The sequence below is a fragment of the Bactrocera latifrons genome, unplaced genomic scaffold, assembly GCF_001853355.1.
Source record: "Bactrocera latifrons isolate USDA-ARS-PBARC rearing strain unplaced genomic scaffold, ASM185335v1 scaffold_50, whole genome shotgun sequence".
NCBI lineage: Eukaryota > Metazoa > Arthropoda > Insecta > Diptera > Tephritidae > Bactrocera > Bactrocera latifrons.
Window position 1 is genome coordinate 490,657 of NW_017537157.1, and position 18,854 is coordinate 509,510.

General features: G+C 35.2%; 1 protein-coding gene across 1 annotated transcript; it reads right to left on the bottom strand.

Moving 5' to 3' along the window:
- Positions 1-1,731: 1,731 nt before the first annotated feature.
- LOC108973797 (DNA-binding protein D-ETS-6-like) lies at positions 1,732-18,128 on the bottom strand. Its single transcript, XM_018941280.1, has 3 exons — positions 17,318-18,128; positions 3,586-3,823; positions 1,732-2,766 (listed from the first exon to the last, which is right to left on the bottom strand). Exons 1-3 carry the CDS (start codon positions 18,126-18,128, stop codon positions 2,217-2,219), a joined length of 1,599 nt encoding a protein of 532 aa, XP_018796825.1. The 3' UTR covers positions 1,732-2,216.
- Between the last annotated feature and the right edge of the window lie 726 nt (positions 18,129-18,854).

Sequence of the window (18,854 nt, forward strand, 5' to 3'; positions counted from 1 at the left end):
ATTTCGTCGAATAAAATTTATTGTTCCTGATACTATACCAATCACGTGCTGTATTAGCATAGTCGATTCCGCTCAAGTTATTTTGATATCAAAGATGTTCCGCGCACTGCAAGAACAACTGTCGAGAATATCGATAAAATAATCCAAATCGTGGAGCCTGATTGTCATTTAAACATTATTTTGAACTATTTTAATAAGGCTGGATATAAATAGATGCTCGATGTATCGCAAACAAACCCTTTCGAAAACTCAATAAAATCTTTCCATTTCTGAAGCGAATGATTACTGGAGAAGAGTGGCTCTGAAACAAAAGGGTTTCTAAAAGGGGTTCGACCGTCCGGAAGATTTTTCTATGTATTTCGTGAATTTGGCAGGTAATCATCCATTTCCATATGTGCTGCTCACCTACGGTCAAATTTTTATATCCTCAATAGTGAAAAAATCGTGTTCCATTAGGATAGCGCCAGTCTACATATTCTTTTTACTAGATCCATAGGTATTAACATATACATTTGGACAAAAAAGCACCCGAAAAATTGTGACCGAATTTAAAGCCAAAATTCAATGAATGCCATCGATTAACCACCGTATTCACCAGATTTGGCTCCGTGCGATTTTTTCTTGTTCACCAAACTTGAAATTGCCGCTCCGTTGAACCCGTTTCCAGCCGATCGAAAAGACAAACAAAATTTGCTAAAGAAGTTGAAGGGCATTTCAAAAAGTGCTTATGAAGAGTTTTCGAGGATTGGAAAAATCGTTGACATATTATAAGTACATATGTACATCACATCTGGTGGGTATTGCTTTAAAGGCAAAAAATAAAAATTGATGAATAACTAAAAATTTTGCGTTTTATTTACAATTTCCGAGTACTTTTTTGTCACAATATTTATATACATTCGAAAAAAACGAATGCAAGAATAGAATTAAATACAGGTTGTCCCAAAATTAAGACAAGATTTGAATTTGCCGTCATTTATGTAGTGTTGAAAACCCTAAAAAAAGCGAATCGGCTGCTGACAGTTTAAGTTTAGTAAAAATGGAGAGTTGCACGATAGTGTCTTCATTATTGCACAATATTTCAAAAATAATGAAAGCTTAGCGACGGCAGTTCGAAAATTTCGTACAAAATATGGTCTGAATAGTGTTTTAACTTCGGCAACTGTGAAGATCAATTGAAAAGGCGGCAAATTTAAACCTTATGTTAATTTTGAGAAGCACGCAAATGAAATCAAATGAAACAAAATTTAAACATTTATACTTATATATACATACGTACATATGTACATGTATGTATGTACATATAATCCTTTACAAATTATAATTTTTTTAAATACATTAAAATCTACTTAACTGTCACGACCAAATTTTGGCACTTTTTGCTTAGCATAATTCAATTCAAAACTAAAAGTTTAAATATTTTTTGACATTTTTAACTTTCTTTCGTAAATAAAATCGTAGAATCACAGCTAAATAAATTAAATTAATTATTGCAAGTTAAAAATTTGAAGCAAATCAATATCGGTAACAAAATATGAATATACAAGGAAATCGACTTTATACCTAAATATAAGATTATGGAATTCTTCCAAATGCACTGCCGTTATGGTTTTAGTTCAACTTCAATAAGATGAAGAAGGTTAATTAAATTAATTATTGCAATAGCCAATTATACTACAAATTTCTTTAAACTATAAGTACATATACATATATTATATCCAAAGCCTTAATTTTACATCTGTGGACATACATAGTACATATAGCTACGTATGGAGTTAAGTATGTACATATGAATAGCAATATTCATAGGAAAGATCATTTTGAACCACCTTATAAAATAAATATTATAATATTGCAATTAGCACTAATGCACACATGCAAATATGCCTACAATTACAAATTTATATTAAGCAATGAAACTATATCTAAGACCCAGAGGTTACTCTGTACTACTTAGAAACTTACATGTATTTAAATAATCTCTCGATGGGCTACTATAGCTCATAACACCCGGCTACAATGCAAACTTACATACATACATATTAACAACTCTAAATACAAGCACATGCCTCCTTCCATAAACGGAAAAAGGTACGCACAACCTACGCTGCGGGTGGCATATTTTCGTTATAATAAAACCAGTGGACCACTCAAATACATTACAAATATGTCCTAAGTCAAGTGTTAAGTACCTTGAATTACACATCATTCTAGAGTTAATTAAACGTATTAGGCGGTGGACGTGAGTCATAAGAGCCCGGCGTATATGACCAATATGGCGGTGGGCGTGTAAAAACGGGTGTACTATTGTTATTGTTGCCACTACTTGTGGTACTGCTATGCACAACCGTCGTCTCAACGCCCGTTAAAGCGGTAGGTAATGTTGTTGTGGTTAAAGTTGATTGCTGTGGTTGTAATAAATTTGTACTTGTTGCATTAAGTTGGTGCTGATTTGTTAATGCAATGTTGGGTGAGTTGCTCATACCAATAGGCGATGGGATAGACGTGGGAGAAGGTGATGGAAAACCAAGACTCGACGACGACGATGGTGAGGTGAGATCTGTTTGGAGGTTGTGATAATGATGATGATGCAAACCCATGGCATGGCTGTGGTGATGATGATGCTTGTAGGAACTCAACATACTTGTTGTGGGATCACAACCCTGTGCCTGCGCTTGGCATGCCGCCATCAGGCCGTGAAAGTCAAATTTGTAGGCATAACGTTTCCCGTGGACTTTTGTCATTATGTTTTTATCGTAGTAATATCTGTAAAATTAATAAAACAAATTTTTAGAACATAAATTAACAACAAATATGGGGCTTAATATTACATAGGGGGGAGTGGAAATTAAATATGCTTAAGGGGTACGGGTGAAATTGCGAAACAAATATTTCTTTTATTTTTCGCATATTTTGATAGTCGACACCTTCAAAAATAACCTATTAAAATTTTGAACGAGTTTTTCAAGTATTTTTGGACTTACAAACTTCTAAAGTGTAGCCGCTCAATTCTAAGATATTTAATGCACCAGTTTTCTAAAAAAAAAATATAGGAATCACTTTTTTACGCGGTCACATTAGGTCTGCCGTAAATCCCACAATACGCTTCATACGTACAAGGGAAAGTCAAATGAACTGTTAAAATTTAAAGTAGGCAAATTGTTATGTTACGATATTCGATTCCAGTTTTATAAACCTTCCACCCTACCTAAGACCTATCAAAACAGCTCAAGCAAATGTATGTAAGCTTACATTAAAACCATAATTATCTTCTAAATCAACTATATATCAGTTATATGTATGTAATGCTAAAACTTTTAACAGTACTGTAAATGCTTATACACGCTTATAAAAAGTTCAGAAAACTCGCATGCGATATGCTGTAACACCTCCCTATTCATTCATACTTAAACTCATATATTATACATCCACACTTATACCACTCCTCAGTTAACTTCGCACACAAAGTCTGTATTTTCTGTTGCTTTCTTTGATTTTGTTTCGAGTTTTGTTTTACTACTGAGCGTGTGCGCACCGCAATGCCGGCATTAATGCTCGATTGTTTACTCGCTCGCTCTTGCTTACCTTAAAGCTCTGCTGAGTTTGTCGTAATTCATATTTGGTTTGGCCTTTCGTTCGCCCCAACGCTTAGCAACTTCATCGGGGTCGATGAGTTTGAATTCACCATTGGTGCCCTCCCATGTTATGCAACTGGCATTAGACGAATCGGCGAGCAGTTCAAGTAGGAATTGCCATAACTGAATTTGTCCCGAACCCTGCGCAACCAATCGATGGGATGCGGCATTTAATAGCTGATACGGATCTGCAAAAGATTTAAGCCAAAAATAAATAAAATGTATATCATTAATTACAAATTGTGACAATGTCTGCGATAATACAAATGTGCTGAATACAATTATGTATGTATGCATATGTACATACAAATTTGAACTCTACCAATGTAGTATGTATATACAGTATGTGTATGTATGTATGTACATATTTTTGTTATTGTAAGTTTATTAAACAAGAAATGTTGTTAGATTGGTTTTAGCTAATTTAATATACATACTTTATAACCGCAAGATCATAAAAAATTAAAAAACACTCGTATATATTTGACCGCTTAGCAACTTCATACCAAACGCAGCTACTTGAACATTTTAAATTTATACAAGTCGATTTGAGGCCGTTACGTCGTCAACGGATTAGATAAGTTTTATAACAAATAAATTCAGTAGAATCTCGAAGAAGTTAACAAAAAAATCCCAACCATAATTAACTTTTCGAATTATCAACATAACATAATCGATAACTTATTCGTCGTTATCGTTATCAAACATCGTCAGTTAACTTATCGGGATTCTATTGAATTTGTATTAAATGTGCTGTTTCTATTTTAACTAACAGCAAAAACAATTTAGCGCTTTACAATTATAAGTTAGGTAGTCAAACATGTCATACCATACATATGTTTGTAACTATGTTTTTAGATATCTAAGTTTCTTCGGTAATATGAATTTTAAATTATAACTTACAAACTTATTAGCTTAACTTTTAAGTTGAAATCAAACACCGAAAAATCAAATAATTTGTGGAAGAATTTCTTAAAGCTTTGTTTAATTAACCACTTGAAAATTTTTAACTGCCATATGTTTCTATGATACAGAGTAAATTGATAAAATCACCTTTATTTTTTTATTTTTTGTAGAGGCATAAAGCATTCGTCGAGTGTCGGTGTTAGTGGGCCAAAAATAACATTATCTAAATCTTTTGAACATAATATTTTCCTTGCCATTAATCTGTTTCTTTTCATTATAATTTCGAGCTGACCAATAAATTCCGTTTAATGTGTGTATGTTCGTCTCCGCCCTGGAACTTACTAAATATAGTGTTATCTAATCTGACTATAATTACTTTGAAGTATACGGTTACCTTTAAAATAAAGGAAAGGCATAAGTGATTGACCTGATACTATACGATTTTTCCAACATTCGCAACGATTCCGAACACAAAATTCAAATTCTTTTCGATATTTTTATCCATTGTAAAAATCGCAACACACTACTAATTACAATTTCGGGTGCTTTTTTTGTCCCAATATATGGAACCTAGCAACTCTAAACTAAACATCTGGTATTGCACATAATTAATGACAATTCTTTCGCAAAATTTTTATAAGTTTTTCAGTGATGTTTTACAAAATCAAATATTGTGATATTTATTTATAACAGTTGTCAACAGATTATGTGTAATATTTTATGCTGCCACAAAACAAAGATAACGTAAAGGAACTTTTTTTATGAACACACGTCAAAAGTCAGACAATTGGTGATAACTGTCGTAAAATTATACGTCACGCGGCAGGTGCTTAGATGAAACGTGGATCACCGAAGCAATCGAGAAAGTGATTCAGTCATGCCAACAATTTTTTTTTTTTTAACAATCGCTATCGGAAATATGAACTCTAAAAATTCTTTAATTTTCCCCTAAAAACAAGCCAACAGGTGTTCAAGTTATTCCCACACTGATATCTCATTATCGATTTCTTATCAGCGAGTTCTGCGACCGATTAGACACAATTGTTTGCAATTGTTCATATGTATATGCAGTGGTACCTCGCCATACGAGATACGAGCCGACGAAGAAGTGAAGAATTGGAACCCGGTGCTTCAGTAGAGGAGGAGATTGTATCTCTGGGGAAATCCATGGGTCTAGAGGTGGAAGAGAGAGACGTGAACGAGCTCATCGAGGAGAACACCCAGAAACTGACGACTGAGGAGATACAAGAGTTACAGTCACAGCAGCATACTGAGGAAATGCAAGAAATTGGTTTTGAGGAGTCAGAGGAGGAGGTTATTTCTACAAGTGAGATAAAGGAGATCATAGCAATGTGGGTGTCATAGCAATGTGAGTGAGAGTTTCACAGTTCGTGGAAAAAAAGCACCCAGAAAAAGTTGTAACAGGTCGTGCATCTGACCTTTTTAATGGCACTTGTCTAACTCATTTCCGGAACATTCTGAGAGGGGGGAAGAAACAAACCTCCTTGGACATGTTTTTTTCTAAACGGCCTACAGGTGAAAGCGAGAAAAATTTAACGAAAAAGACAAAGACCAGTAAGGATATCTAATTTATTTCTTTACTTCCGTTTTTTGTGTAATAAAGATTTGATATTTATAAACACGTTTTTATTATTCAAAATCACGTAACAATAATAATTGGGGTGACATTTTGAAGGTTGGAACGGATTAATGGTAGTTCAATTGTTTTGTATGGAAATTTGCTTCGAGATACGAGTAATTCAAGATACGAGCAATGTTGCTTAACGAATTAAACTCGTATGTCGAGGTACCACTGTATATACATACATACATACATTTTTATAGATAGTGTAGTCAATATGTTAAGCTCGTCTAATTTGACTTTTGTTTTATGGTATCATTTTTATCCATTCAGCTAACACACATATATGCAAAGTAATTGTGGTGGTGTTAGGTATATTTGTATACTCAGTCGATAAATTTGGGCAATTTTTGATAATTTTGCTGATAATAGAAAAGAAAGTGAAACGAAAAAAATTAACGCTATACATATATTTTATACATATGTATACGTACATATTGTATATCAATGAGTCACACTTGAAACTTGCGCTATTGTCGAACTACTTGTCTGTCTTTATACAATTACCAATATTTGTAATTTACATAAATGCAATTTGACAAAATTGTTCTGCTGTCGCACAATGATTTGACTTTACGTTTGGATAAGCAATTTTAAACCGCTCGAATATACACCGGTGGGCATTGAAATAAATTCGATTGTTGATTTTTAACATATTGCGCAGGAGTATAATATGGAATATAGATTATCCGGACCAAACTGAATTTTGAATACAGCAACTCAAGGCAAAAAAAAGCCGCATGTGGCTAAGTGGACTGGGCAGCAGTCCTTAGCCTCAATGGGTTGCTTTTCTTTGTATAATTCGTCCGTTTTATTGTTTGCAATTCGACTTCGAATAGTCCAAATAATCCGGTCCTGTGTTTCGCTTCATTCTTTTAAGATTTCTCAACTATATCGCGTATATCCAATCACGTTCAGTCAAAAGAAGATCGTCAATTTCTGTCAGGTGTGACCAACAACAAATTTTTGACTTTTTGAGTCCTTACAAAACCAAGAATAAAATAACCGACCGACCGATATTGTTCTTTCTCTGTTTTTATAAAATCCGCATATACGTGGGAGCGCGTGTCCACAAGCGGTGAAACAAAGCCATTACTACTAATCAGATTCAAATAAAATTTTGACACTAGCCATCTACGAGAATAATTCTTTCGCGTTGGATCGCGAACAGATGTTTAACATACTTGTCACATTTTTTTACGAATCGGGAATCGAATTTAATTTTTCATGATCAGGGCGAAAAGTGTAACAAAAGTAACAACTAATAAAGGAAGCCTACTAATAATAATTGTGTTTGCAATGAAAGTATTAACTCTTCAAATTTTAAAATTCTGAATTTATTCTTCAAAATCTATGTAATGCCCCTTGGCCCCAATACACTTGTACCAAGGTTTTTTCCAATCCTCGAAACAGTTGTTAAAGTTAATTTCCGGAATAGCATTCAATACGCGTGACGGTTAACGTTTAATGTCTTCAACTCACAAAGTAAAATGCATTATGCCATGGTGCATTGTCGTGATGCAAAAGCCAAGAGTTTTCCGTCCATAATTCCGGCCTCTTTTTACGAAAAGCTTTGCACAAACGACGCATAACACTCAATGAGTCGCAAGGAATTAGTAGGGCATTACACCTCGATTATCGAATAACATAATTTTTTATCTACTTTGTCGTGGTTTTTTGACTTCGTGATATTCGGCCGATTGATCGTCTGTTTCCGGTGCGTAAATATAGATTCGTGACTCATCGCTAGTAATAATACATTAACATAACGCTGCTTTTCGAAAAAAAAAAATTAGTGACTTTGGAACCAATCGTGCTTTCACTTTTCTTAGGAACAAATGATCTTTCAGTTTCACTGATCCGATATTTCAACGGTGCTAGTAAGATCTCTGACTGTTAATCATCGATTCGCAAGCACCAATTCCTTTATTTTATTGACTTGCTGATCATCGATTGATGTTGATAGCCGTCTTAGACATGGTTCGTCGTCAAGGCGTTCTCCGATCCTTTTTGAATAATTTGTACCAGTCAAAAACAGTTACTTGCTACAAACAATTATCATCGAAGGCATTTTCCAGCATCCAAAATGTTTCGGCACCAGAAATTTGATTCCACATACAAAATTTAATGGAACTGCTTTGTTGAATAATTTCACTCACCGTAAAATCGCCGAAAGCACTTTATGTATTTCAGAAAGACAATCGTATACTGAACAGTAATGATTGTTTTAATGTGACATTTGGCACAGATAATCTGATAGTCATACCAATATAGAAAAAAATTATTTCGACGAATGGGTTTCTGCCCACATTTAAATTCATCAGAATATTGAATGCCTATTTCATGTTTCTACAAGAAATGTGCCTACAAGAGGCGCGCCTGCGAATCGGTAGCGCCGAAATTAAAGATTTTTTTTATTACAAACAATAATATAATTACTTTTTCAAAGAACTCATAATGAACACACCTTAAACTTGCCGTATATATAATTTCCCTTATTATTTTCAACTTTTGTTATAGGTAAATTATTTTTAATTGTAATTCTCATAATTTTTAGAGGAGCAGACTTTTCCATCATACTTGCACATTCACCGCGCAATGTGTACGAATTATACTAGGAAATGTGGTAATGTGAACATTTACCTTACATAATAAATTTTTGAAAAACAATTCAATTGAGTTTATGGTATAAGCATACAATAAAAAAGCCAACTTCTGTGTCACTTCTTCTTAAATATCGTATTAAGTAGTCATTCCAGGAATTTTATAAAATACCACTTGTGACTCATTCAACAACAGAGCACTTCAACATATTGCCAAAAACAAATTGAACTGAAAATATTTCACTTTTTTTTATTGCTACTGTAGAGAGCTAAATTAACTCTCACCGAAAGCGCCATTATATAGGATGGACCGCCCAGATACCGGATGGTGATGGTAGTGCTGGTGATGTATGTGTGGCGCCGGTGCTTGCATACGTACACCGAAGCGCCACATTACGCCCACATCTACACTCACACTCATTTCAAGTATTTCTTGTTATTATTACTTGGTTTTAATATATATATTTTTTTTGTTTTTTTTTTTATTGTTTCAGTTTTGCAAACATTTTTCTGGTTTTATTTTGCATTTTATTTCTTAATTATTCATTCGTTAAATAAAACCGCTTTCTGAGAAATTCACATAATTTTAGCTGAAGTAATGAAAATATTTATTGCTGCACTTCTATACTGGAAATTTTTGTCTCAATTCGTTTTTACATTCGTAATTTGCTGTTATATATTTTTAGAAACAGTTAACTGGCAATTCACCCTGCACACAACCGTTTAGCTTTACTTCTCAATAACGACTGACTTTTGACTTCTTTGAATACAATTCAGCAAGCTGCAAGTCACTGGTGAAGGCATATGACCACCGTTATACGAAGAGGGACCGCCTTCTTTTTGCGGCTTCAATCAACATCTCACTGCACACCACCGCCCCCTCATTTTTTTTTTATTGCAAGTTTATCACTTTGCCATTTTTCACCTGCACAGTTGGTGGTCGGCGTGGCTAAGCGCTAGCAAAGACAATAAGCGTACATACCCACAACGCAACCGTATTGACCAAGGGCACGTGCGCCCACTTCCAAAACAAGTACACACATCGTCGCTACACTCCTCAGTTTGTTGTTGCCAAACTGCTGAAAAGATTATCGGTAATCTCAGGAGTTAATCCTGCTTGGAATAAAAAACAAATCAATTAACTATGCAATTCTGATACGATTTTAACTTGTAAAGCTAAATATATACCACTTTTTACATATGTACATATAAATACCTATATACACATATGTATGAGGGTCGTACGATAGATACATCAGCGTCATTAACGCAAGTGAAATTTGCTATTATATTATAAATTTTCTTAGACTACTATTCACTTTTAGCCGAATCCGGCACGAATTTGGTTTTTCCGCGATTCGATTTTTGTTTTTAAAAAGGAAAATTGTGCAATAAAATGAAAGATCCTGGAAAGAATACCGTCAAAAATCAATTTAGCGAGGCTGAGCGTGGTCACACGTCGATTTTTCATGATCTACAGTCAGATACCCCAAACATAGCTACCCTGGCACACATCATGACAAAAGTCTTGTATTGATAAATTGTCGATTGACAAATTTCTGAGATTCACAAGAATGTGAAGAAATGTTAAACTGCGTCCTAATTTCAAGCCGATTCCAGAAAACGTATGTATATTTCTGATGGATTAAAAAAGTTGCAACATCGCTGAGTCAACTGGAGATAAACAAAGGTTTTGTTTGTTTTGAAAAACTTTCGTTTTATTTTTCTTGTGTAAGTACTTATCGAATACCCTCGTATAAGTTTGCATACAAGGCCATTGAAACCATTTACCAGGCGAATCTAGTGATGCGAGATATAATGTTTCATTTTGGTGTTTGGAACAATATTTTATGGTCAGTTTTCGACGATCATGAAATCAGGACTAGTGAAAAAAACAACCACTAATTATTTAAGTTACGAAAATATGAATGACAAAAAAAATTTACAGGTTCTTAATTTTTTTTATAAGTTCTGTCGGTTATAAAAATGAAATTATGAGCGATGTACAAAGCATTATTCGATAAAGCATATTCTCCAACTCTGACCACAAACTATAGTCCAAAAAATTCCAATTTGGACTCCTAGATGGCCATTCATCTTCGTTCACATGAACCTAGAAATATTTCTTTAAGGCACTGCTGGGTAATTTTTCCCTTGTGTGCTGGAGCAGCATATTGCTGGAATATCCAATGCTCCCCATCGTACCGCCTTCTAAAACATCCTATTGCTACACGTTTGCCCCAGTTTTATCCCCTTTTTTACAGAAATGAAGAGGTGTGACACCGTTACAGAAGACTCCCCACCAAACCACCAGCTGTATGATGACGACGTTGGGCCTCGGAATTCCTTTTTTGCGTCGTTGGAAACTATTGCGTATATTTTGTCGGTTAGCTTATGTAAAAAGGACACTTTCATGGCCGCTTACCGCGAGAAACTGTAAAAACCGTTTGCATTTGTTGAGCCTAATTTGGCATTCATGTGGAGAATATCTCGAATACGTTTTGAGTTCGAGCTGGCCGATATCGCAATTTCCCTTGACTGTTTTCTATAGGTGGATACTTATTATAGATCTTATTATAGAGTAAAAATTTCAACATCTCTGTGACAATCGGTAGTCATACTTCCTGTACATGGTAAATATATATATATATTTTTTTTTCAGATAGTTTTGCAGGACACAAATAGACACATGTTTATGTACATAATAATTCAAGTAAATACATTTAATGGTTAAAAGTTGTCCACCTTGATTACATACACCCATATACACACGCATAGATACATATACATACATATGGACAATCAGTTTTGTTGTTTTCCTAGTATATTGTAAATGTCAATAACAAAGTTTCAGTGGCTTTACATATTTTAGAGGCGCTATTCGAGACTTTGCTGTATGAAACAGGAAGCGCGGAAATGAATATTTTCCTGTCGCATTTACTTGAAGTTCAGAACGTTATGCGGCCACGATGAACGCCTGCTGTGTGTCAGGACAATCAAATGCTTACTTAATTCTGTCGACAGGAGCGAACAGTGTGCTATTTCGTTCATATGTGAGTATTAATAAGATATTTATGTATGTATGTATATATTTATAATATGTAATCGATTCTTGCCTGTTAGGGTTTAAATTTAGTATATTTAGAATAATTCAGATTTAACTAAAGGTGTTGCGAGCAAAAACCGCAACACCTTTAAAAACTGAAAATTTAGCGGTAATAGCACTGAAGGATCTTTATGGATTCTCCTGCAAACGAAGGATGCCGCTGCTTAATGTGGTTTATATGCACAAGGCATTACTGAGTCATAAGTTTTAAAAACTGAAAATCGAAGCAATGGAGTTACTTTAAGGTTTTAAAGTATTACATTTTTTTTTTAATTTCTTGTTTACCAGTTTTTTTTCCTTCAAAGTATGTTGGGACAAAAATTCACTCGGAAATTGTGATTAAATTCCCCGGATAAATGATTTTTCCGCGTTCTAAGCTACTCTCGACCTCTTCAACTGATGTAAATATTAAAAAATTGAGAGACGGCAAGAGAGTTCAACATCTCCCACGAGTCCGGTCGCAAGATTTTAGTGGATATTTTGAGTTCTTGCTCGACTCGTCCAGATAAAGCTGAATTTTTTTTCAAAAATAGTAGGTTGTGCACGAATTTAATGCCAAAAACGTAATGAATACTATCGATCAATCACCGTATTCACCAGATTTGGTTCCGAGTGATTTGTTCTTGTTCCCTAAACTGAAATTGTCGCTCCGTGGAACCTTGTCAATCGAAGAGATAAAACAAAATTCGCGGAAGTAGCTGATGGCCATCTCAAACAGTGCTTATGAAAAGGGTTTCGCGACTTGAAAAATCGTTGACATAAGTGTATTACATCTAGTGGGATTACTTTGAAGGCGACAAAATAAATATTGATGAATAATTAAATATTTTGCGTTTTATTTACAATTTCCGGATACTTTTTAACGTTAAAATAATTCCTGTCATTGAGGTATTTTATAACAATTTTCGTAAAAATTGTATACAACATTCTTCCAAAATCGTACTTTAAGGATTTTATTTGTGTAGCCTCAAAAAAATCACAAGAACATGCGTGTTCAATGTCAGGACTATATTGAGAACGTGGCAGATGTCAGTGAAACAACATAAATCACCTGATTTAATCAATAAATTTTCTTGAAAAATGTAGACCCATCAAATTAACAACAAAATTGTATTGGCCTGCCTTACTGTGCGCTACGCAGACAATGACGGAGCCGCAATGCTTTCACGCAAAGCGGGAGGATTACTTTGATTTTATTATTAGATGCCACATCCTGTGAGAAATTATCATATTTACATCGTTTATTAACGGCATCACGCCCCCTGAAGTAAAGACGCTGTCGAGTTGGCATCATAAAAGACTCTTATCTAAATGTTTAGGTGGCTTAGAACTCATCACTAATCCAGGTGAAAAGTTAAGTCAACAATCACCGTTAAGTGCATTTAATAACACAACAATAAAGTGTTTGAGCATCGCCTACTTATTAAATAAAGTTGTGTTATTATTGAAAACTTTTGTACAAAGAAATTGGCTGGAGCATAATGTTTTACATTCGCTTTGAAAACAATACAAATACTTATATATATATACATATGTATATATTTGACTAGTGTATCTTTATTGAATGATTCCATACCATTTGCACTAGTTTAACGAGATTAGTTAAAACTGCAGGTCATTTCGAATGCAATCAACTAAACTATTTGGATAAAGGTATTAACCATGTAAGTGACACATTCTCACGGATACTGTGCTGCAAGGGGGTTTCAACCCTATAAGTATGCTCATTACAAACTTTCCAAGTCACGCACACATGTGTGGGCACCTTATCAGTAAATACGCGTTTAAGCAGTGAAAGAAATGAAGACATACTGTAGTACATAAATAAAATAAGACGGCGGAAAATGGTCAAGATGCAACTAACTACAATAGCCCCACGCTCATATGTTTGTAAGTATGTATACACACACTCAACGAAATTTACCGCAATGCGATTTCGATCTAAATAAGTGCGGCTATTATTACACAGATTGAGAAAGTGCAAAAAAGGATTCAATGCTCAGAAAAGTGGCGTTCGGCCACAAGTGAGGATACAATGAGCAAATAACTCGAGACTGAATTCCATTTAACGTGAAAGTTGGTCATTGCCTTTATTCTTCTACGCACATGTTAGTACTAACTAAATTGCCTTAACGGAATCGAAATCCCGCGGTGGCCATTTTCAATGATAGTCAATTGATTTTGATGATGATAACGGAAACCTATTTTTTATTGCAAAAGATTTACGAGTTCTTTTTTTTTTGTTTTTTTTTTGGAATGGGTGAAGGTCAAGCAAGCACTTGCTGGTGCTCTTTGAAAAGAAAATAATTATATCTATGAGCTTAAATGTCCAACCAAAGCGGATTATATTATATATGCAGCCAAGTGTAGTTCATGCAAGCAGTCCACGACTCCCGCGTCTTAGGCCAAATACCCTCTGGGTAGCCAAAAAACATCCGTTTGAAGGCGAGCTACAGTGAGAAGGCCTTCTCAGGGTTTTGTGCTGAGTTTAGAACCCGTCACTTAAAAAACCCGCCCAATGAAAGAAAGAAAACAGCCTTGGATGCAAGACTCTCTTTTGATGATGACCATTGCAAACGTATTATGGATTACGAAATCCCCGCAAAACTAATACGGCTGTGTAAATTGGGCAATACCAAAAGCTCCGTCAGGATCGGGAAGGACCTCTCCGAGCCGTTCGGTACTAATCTATTCCCGGAGAAAATAATTCGAGTTGAACAGAGGAGGTATCGATATCATTCGCCTCAACAACCGCATCGTTAGTTCTGCTTTCTCCAGACTGGATAAGAGAGCGTAGCAAATGGGTTTTGGTAGTGCACAAGGACAAGACCAAATATCTCCTGTCATCAAAGAAACAAACGTCGCACTCGCGACTTGGCTCCCACGTTACTATTGACTGTCAAAACTGCAAAGTCGCTGATAATTTCGTCTATCTTATAATCAGTAGTAACACCAGTAACCAGTAACAAATATCAGCCACGAAATCCAACACAGAATAACTCTTGATTGAGTAGGCAAATTCAGAAGTAAAGTCCTCTCTTGATGAACTAAACTCTACAAGTCACTTATACCGCAGTCGGTGGAACGATGAACTGTACGAGATATACGAGGACATTGACATAGTTAAGCGAATTAAAAGACAGCGGCTACGCTGGCTAGGTCATGTCGTCCGAATGGATGTACACACTCCAGCTCTGACAGTACTCCACGCAGTACCCGCCAAGATGTGTAGAAGAACCTGGCTAAACTTGGAATCTCCAATTGGTGCCAAACAACGAAAAGATATAACGACTGGCGCGCTGTTGTAAACTCGGCTATAACCGCATAAGCAATGTGTACTTCAATAAAGAAGAAGTTTTATCTCAGATATTAAATCAAGTTTGGCACAAATGAGATCGCATTCTTATGAGAATTTGACATTGGTTACCTTAATACTGTCGCGCTTAATATAAATTGGCCTATAACCTTATATTTCCCATAATCCCAAATTAACGCATTGCAAAAACTGTCCGAAAGTGTGAGATATAATTTTTGCATATCTTGAGGAAAAAATTGTGTTAATTTCGAAAGAAATCTATAATAATCGATAAAAAGAAATTTAATGCGTTAATGAAACACAATTTTTGACGATGAAGTTCTTCGGATAACGAAAAGTAACTTCATGGTCCTGATCCTGGTTCAGTTCCAGGCGAAGCAACCATTCGAAAGTGGTTCGCTGTACTCCATATAGCTACTTAAGCATCGAATCATCAACGGCCATAAAGTCAGTTACGCGCGAAAACATCAAAGGAAAGCAAAAACAAAATTTAGATGACCTAAACTTAAGTTGAGGTTGATATCTGCAGAATTCAAAAGAATGTGTTGGACCTAACGCACATAAATGTTTGGGTATACGAAAATCCTGTGCAAATTAGTGCTGTATTACTCCTCCAAAATCGATCGATTCGCCTTGCTACAAACCAATAAGAAGGAATATGAAATTCACTTTAATCTCCGGACTTTTTCGCAACACCTTTTTCCTTTTCTCAGCCTGCAATAAGATGTATCAATGTAACGAAGAATAAAATTTAAAACTTGAATTTATTAAAAACGAGCTGTCGTGTTGAGCCAAGGTCAAATCATAACATTGAATCGAGGCATCCAGAAACATCTGGCGTTAGGCTTAGGATGTAAATTGATTACAAATATTTGATGTACAACTTTGTCTTATGGATTTGTTATTGTCTACCAACGAGGTTATGGTGACTATCCTTCTTATCCTCAGTTCTTTGAAAACCTTCACATTGCACGTAATACCGCTCATGCGGTTGAAAGTAGCCGGTAATTTTTTTCGAGGTAATATTACAATTTTTATACCCTGAACAGGGTATATTAAGTTTGTCACGAAGTTTGTAACACCCAGAAGGAAGCTTCGGAGACCCTATAAAGTATATATAATGATCAGTATGTTGGCTGAGTCGATTTAGCCATATCCGTCGGTCTGTGTGCCTGTCCAGATACCATTTTGAAATTTTGGAAACGTCATTTTCTCTTCATGAAGCTGCTCATGTGTCGGAACTGCCGATATCGAACCACTATAATATATAACTGCCATATAAACTGAACGATCGGAATAAAGTTCTTGTATGAAAAACTTTAACATTTGACAATGTATCTTCACGAAATTTGGTATAGATTGTTTTCTACGGCAACAATGTAATCTCCGAAGAAATTGTTCAGATCGGTTAACTATAGCATATAGCCACCATACAAACTGAACGCTCGGAATCTAGTGCTGGTATGAAAAACTTTTGCGTTTGAGGTGGTATCTTTACGAAATTTAGTATAGATTATTTTCTAAGGCAACGATGTAATCTCCTAAGAAATTGTAGCATATAGCTGTCATACAAACTGAATGATCGGAATCAAATGCTTGCAGGGGAAACTTCCTCATTTGACGATATATTTTCACGAAATTTGGTTTGAGTTATTGTTAATAGAAATAATGTAATTTCGGAAGAAATGGTTCAGATCGGCTCACTATAGCATATAGCGGCCATACAAACATACAAAAAATTGTTCAGATCCGATTACTATAGCGTATAGCTTCCATACAAACTAAACACATAGTTACTAAAAGAAATGCATCTGTGAAGGGTATATTAGCTTCGGTGCAACCGAAGTTAACGTTTTTTCTTGTTTTAGGTTTAAAAAAAAATTCGGAGGAATGTTTGGTTATGTCAGTAAACATCGGTAGTTGTTTAGTAAACCATTGATTCAAAGTCAAATGTGAATACATATAAATAATAAAAACTTGGTAAATGTCTAAACTTATTGCTAATATATCGCAGTTATATATATATATGGTGTTATATATATATAACACCAAAATATATTTTATATATGTATATTTATGCACATTCATAAAATACTACATATTACTCACTTGGCTCATTTTCATTTAGCATTGGACTTGTCTCACGTCCGGTTGCACTGTACAATGTCAAGGCAAAATGTTTTGCCAAAAGTATGCCCCCCTGTCGCGAACCGGCACAAACCCAAAAATCTGCTTTACTCAATTCACACAACTCAACACCAGTGGTGGGGAAACGTGAAATATCCGGTTCTGGATCGATATTAAACTGTTTTGTTAGCCATTTCACCCACTTTGCTATGTCGTCAGTACTCCAAGCATGCGGATCCAACGGCACTTTAACCACTGGCGAGGCCGGTCGCGATTTGACACTATCACTGGATGCATTACTATCACCCTCATCTGCGTTCGACGGCAATCTTTCACTTTCAACGATCCCGCTCATTTCATTAGCACTTACAAACGATTTTTCAACTTCACCGTCGGCTTTTTCTAGCAAAGGCAAGGGCGAATTCGACTTAGCGCGGGTTTCTTGCAGCCCACTAGTGGGCATATGGGCGGCATGACTGCCACGTAAGGCTTTTTGTTTACTATAACTATGTGCACTAAGTTTACTATTCGTATAAGTAGCGCCACTCTTCCAACTGTCACTATCGGTGTCATCATCACTCGAACTATCCGAAGTACTACTAGTGTCGCTGCTACTGCTGCTAGTAGTACTGGATCTACGACGTCTTCTGGTATCTAATTTCGAACTGAACTGAGCCACGGATGACACTGTTGCGTTATCTACTGTTGTTGGAAGGCCTTTCGCTTCTTCCGCGCGGGTTTGTACTTTTTGTATTTTTTTCTCACTATCCTTCGGGTGGCCATGTTCATGCATTTGGATATTTTGATAACTGATTTGCAAATTTTTAAATAAAATCGCAGGTTTCATACATTTAAATTCACTGTTGCCATAATATTTCTTAACGGGCGTGTAGTTGAGAGTAAGCGCCATTCAAATTGCAGTAAATAACGGTATTGATTTGTTATAGTTTTGAATTTAATTCACAACCGATTTCACAGCACCTCAACATAATATTTGAAAGGAATAAAAACATTTTTGGAACGGAAAATTAGTACTATGGTGGATTCTATTTTATTCTCCATAACTGTATATATTTTTTTAAATTCGCAAATAAATTATTTATAGCAGAAGAAAAATATTTGTTTCAGTTATTTATTTTTATTTCTTTAAATATTTTTGTTTTTGTTGCACCAGTTTTTAGCTATTATAAATTTCACTTTGTTTTTTATGGACACTAAGTTCACTTCGCAGTCACCCTCAACTCACAACTATCCACAACTCCAAATTTATTTTGTTTAAGAAGCAACGTACTGCAATTATTCTCAGCTAACTCTCGTCGTAAATTAATCCGGCTTAAAAGCGTTTCGAATTGACGTTATCGAAAAGAAGTTCACTTTGTAAGCGAGTTATAAATTTAATAATTAAAAACAATATGATTCACATATGTATGTATGTATATACGTAGTGTGCGCATTGGTATGTAGTATTAAGTTAGGCTTTCCTGGAAATCTCGCCAAAACTTGACTGTTACCATGTGAA

What these genes read in the sequence shown, in the direction of transcription:
- LOC108973797 (XM_018941280.1), bottom strand. Translation starts at nt 18,128, where the DNA reads ATGCATGAACATGGCCACCCGAAGGATAGTGAGAAAAAAATACAAAAA. An exon ending in GCTAAATGAAAATGAGCCAA is followed by an intron (nt 3,824 to 17,317) that starts GTGAGTAATATG and finishes AATCTTTTGCAG; the next exon opens with ATCCGTATCAGCTATTAAAT. An exon ending in AAACTCAGCAGAGCTTTAAG is followed by an intron (nt 2,767 to 3,585) that starts GTAAGCAAGAGC and finishes TTAATTTTACAG; the next exon opens with ATATTACTACGATAAAAACA.